Source organism: Spinacia oleracea, chromosome 3 (genome assembly GCF_020520425.1).
Source record: "Spinacia oleracea cultivar Varoflay chromosome 3, BTI_SOV_V1, whole genome shotgun sequence".
Classification (NCBI taxonomy): domain Eukaryota; kingdom Viridiplantae; phylum Streptophyta; class Magnoliopsida; order Caryophyllales; family Amaranthaceae; genus Spinacia; species Spinacia oleracea.
This window is the reverse complement of record NC_079489.1, coordinates 146443949-146446155: the sequence shown is the minus strand read 5'-3', so window position 1 is coordinate 146446155 and position 2207 is coordinate 146443949. Positions and strand designations below refer to the sequence as shown.

Sequence of the window (2207 nt, the reverse complement as noted above, 5' to 3'; positions counted from 1 at the left end):
TAACCTAATAATGGTATACCGTACATTTTTAGGCAAAATTGAACGAATGGCAATAGGTAAGAAATCTTCCATCAAAACATGGCAATCATGAGACTTCAGTCCCACGAGTTTCAAATTCTCCATTGAAACAAGCGAAGAAATATTTGAAGAATAACCCTCAGGCACTTTAACTCCAGCTAATGAAGAACAAAGCTCGACTTTCTCCTTTTTGGACAATGTATAGGCTGCAGGGGGTAAATACTTTCGTTTTCCTTTCTCCCCCACAACATGTAACTCATTTCAAATATTCCATTCCTTCAAATCATCTCGAGCCTTAGGACCGTCTTTTGTCTTCTTATCAATATTCAATAATGTGCCAATCAGACTATCAAACACATTTTTCTCGATATGCATCACATCCAGAGAATGTCGCACAAATAAAAATCTCCAATAAGGAAGACGCCAAAAAACGGAACACTTTTTGTATCCCTGTTTAGGAAGGGCATCTTTATTTTTGTTCAACTTGCCAAATGTAATTTTAATGTCTTTTACCTTTTCAAACACTTCTTGGCTAGTAAATACTTTTGGGCGACATTCAAAATTTTGTTCCCCATTAAAAGCCTTTTTCAATTTGCGGTACTGATGATCATGAGGAAGAAATGGACGATGATCAAAGTACACATGTTTTTTCGACGCTGGTAACCACTTTCCCTTCAAACCATATTCACATATAGGACAGGCACATTCCCCTTTCACGGTATAACCAGAAAGATTACCATACGCTGGATAATCTTGGATAGTGCAGAACAACATGGCTCTTAAATTGAACATTTCATTCCGACTAGCATCGAACACTTGAACACCTTTTTCCCACAACAACTTTAAATCGTCAATAAGAGGTGCCAAGTACACATCGATGTCATTTCCCGGTTGTTTTGGCCCAGAAATAAGCATTGACAAGATAATATACTTTCTTTTCATACACAAGGAAGGAGATAAATTGTACGTCACCAACATGACCGGCCAAGTACTATGGATGCTACTGAGAGAACCATATGGATTCATACCATCAGTAGACAATCCAAGGCGTAGGTTTCGTTCTTCTTTACCAAAATCACCGAATTTTCCATCAATAAATTTCCACTGCGGAGAGTCAGCTGGGTGTCTTAGTAACCCATCATCTTTTTTCCGACCAAATTTATGCCATGTTAACTTCTCCGCATCTCCTGCATCTGAATACATTCTTTTGAACCTTGCTATTATTGGAAAGTACCACAAAACCTTAGCCGGAATTCCTTCCTTTTGTTTCTTATACCTCGAGACATCGCACTTAGGACAATTCTTTAAAGATTCATATTCATCTCGATACAATATGCAATCATTAGGGCAAGCATGAATTTTTTCATAACGCAAGTCCGTTGTGTGCAACATCTTTTTTGCCTTATATGAACCACCCGGCAAAATATTGCCTGCGGGAAGTATGGCTTTGAACACCTTGAGAAACGCCGTAAAACATTGATCTGTCACACCATAACCCACCTTCACATTGTAAAGCTTAACTATAGCTGATAATTGTGTGTGCTCACTATTTTCGTATAAAGGCTTCTCAGAATCAGTCAATAGTTGTTCTATCACTTCAGGATCCTCATCAACTCCTTCCTGAAATTGATACCTCATGTCCTCCCTTCTATCACCTTCATTAGTATCCGCCATTCTATCACCCTCATTACTATTGTGGTTTTGATGACCAGAAGTTTCTCCCCTCTTTTCACCATGACGATACCAACAAGTATATGTTGTATCAAATTCCCATTTACTCAAGTGGCTCAGTATTACACTAGCTTTGTGATGCATAAGATTATGACAGACATAACAAGGACAAGGCAACTTATCATGACCTTCAGTGTTATTTTCCAAAGCAAATTTAAGGAATTCCATAACCCCAGCTTTGTATTTTAGGTCACCCAATTTTGTTGTTGTTATCCAACTTCGATCCATTTCTACACACTATTAAGTTAAAAAAAATAAAACAAACATAACTGTAAAGACAATATTAACAAAAAGGCAATACAAGCAAGGGGGCGGGATGAGGTTGTGGCACGGAAAACCATGGAGAATAACAGCAATAAAGACAACAAAACACAATAACGGCAGTATAAACAAGTTCATTTACATTTAGAGCTTCTGGTACAAGATAAACTAGGCTCAAAATAATATAATTTCCTATT

General features: G+C 37.6%; 1 protein-coding gene across 1 annotated transcript; it reads right to left on the bottom strand.

Annotated features, from left to right (window-relative positions):
• Positions 1-279: 279 nt before the first annotated feature.
• Positions 280-1977, bottom strand: LOC130470154 (uncharacterized). The gene has a single exon (XM_056839771.1). The coding sequence runs from the start codon at positions 1975-1977 to the stop codon at positions 280-282; it is 1698 nt and encodes a 565-aa protein (XP_056695749.1).
• Between the last annotated feature and the right edge of the window lie 230 nt (positions 1978-2207).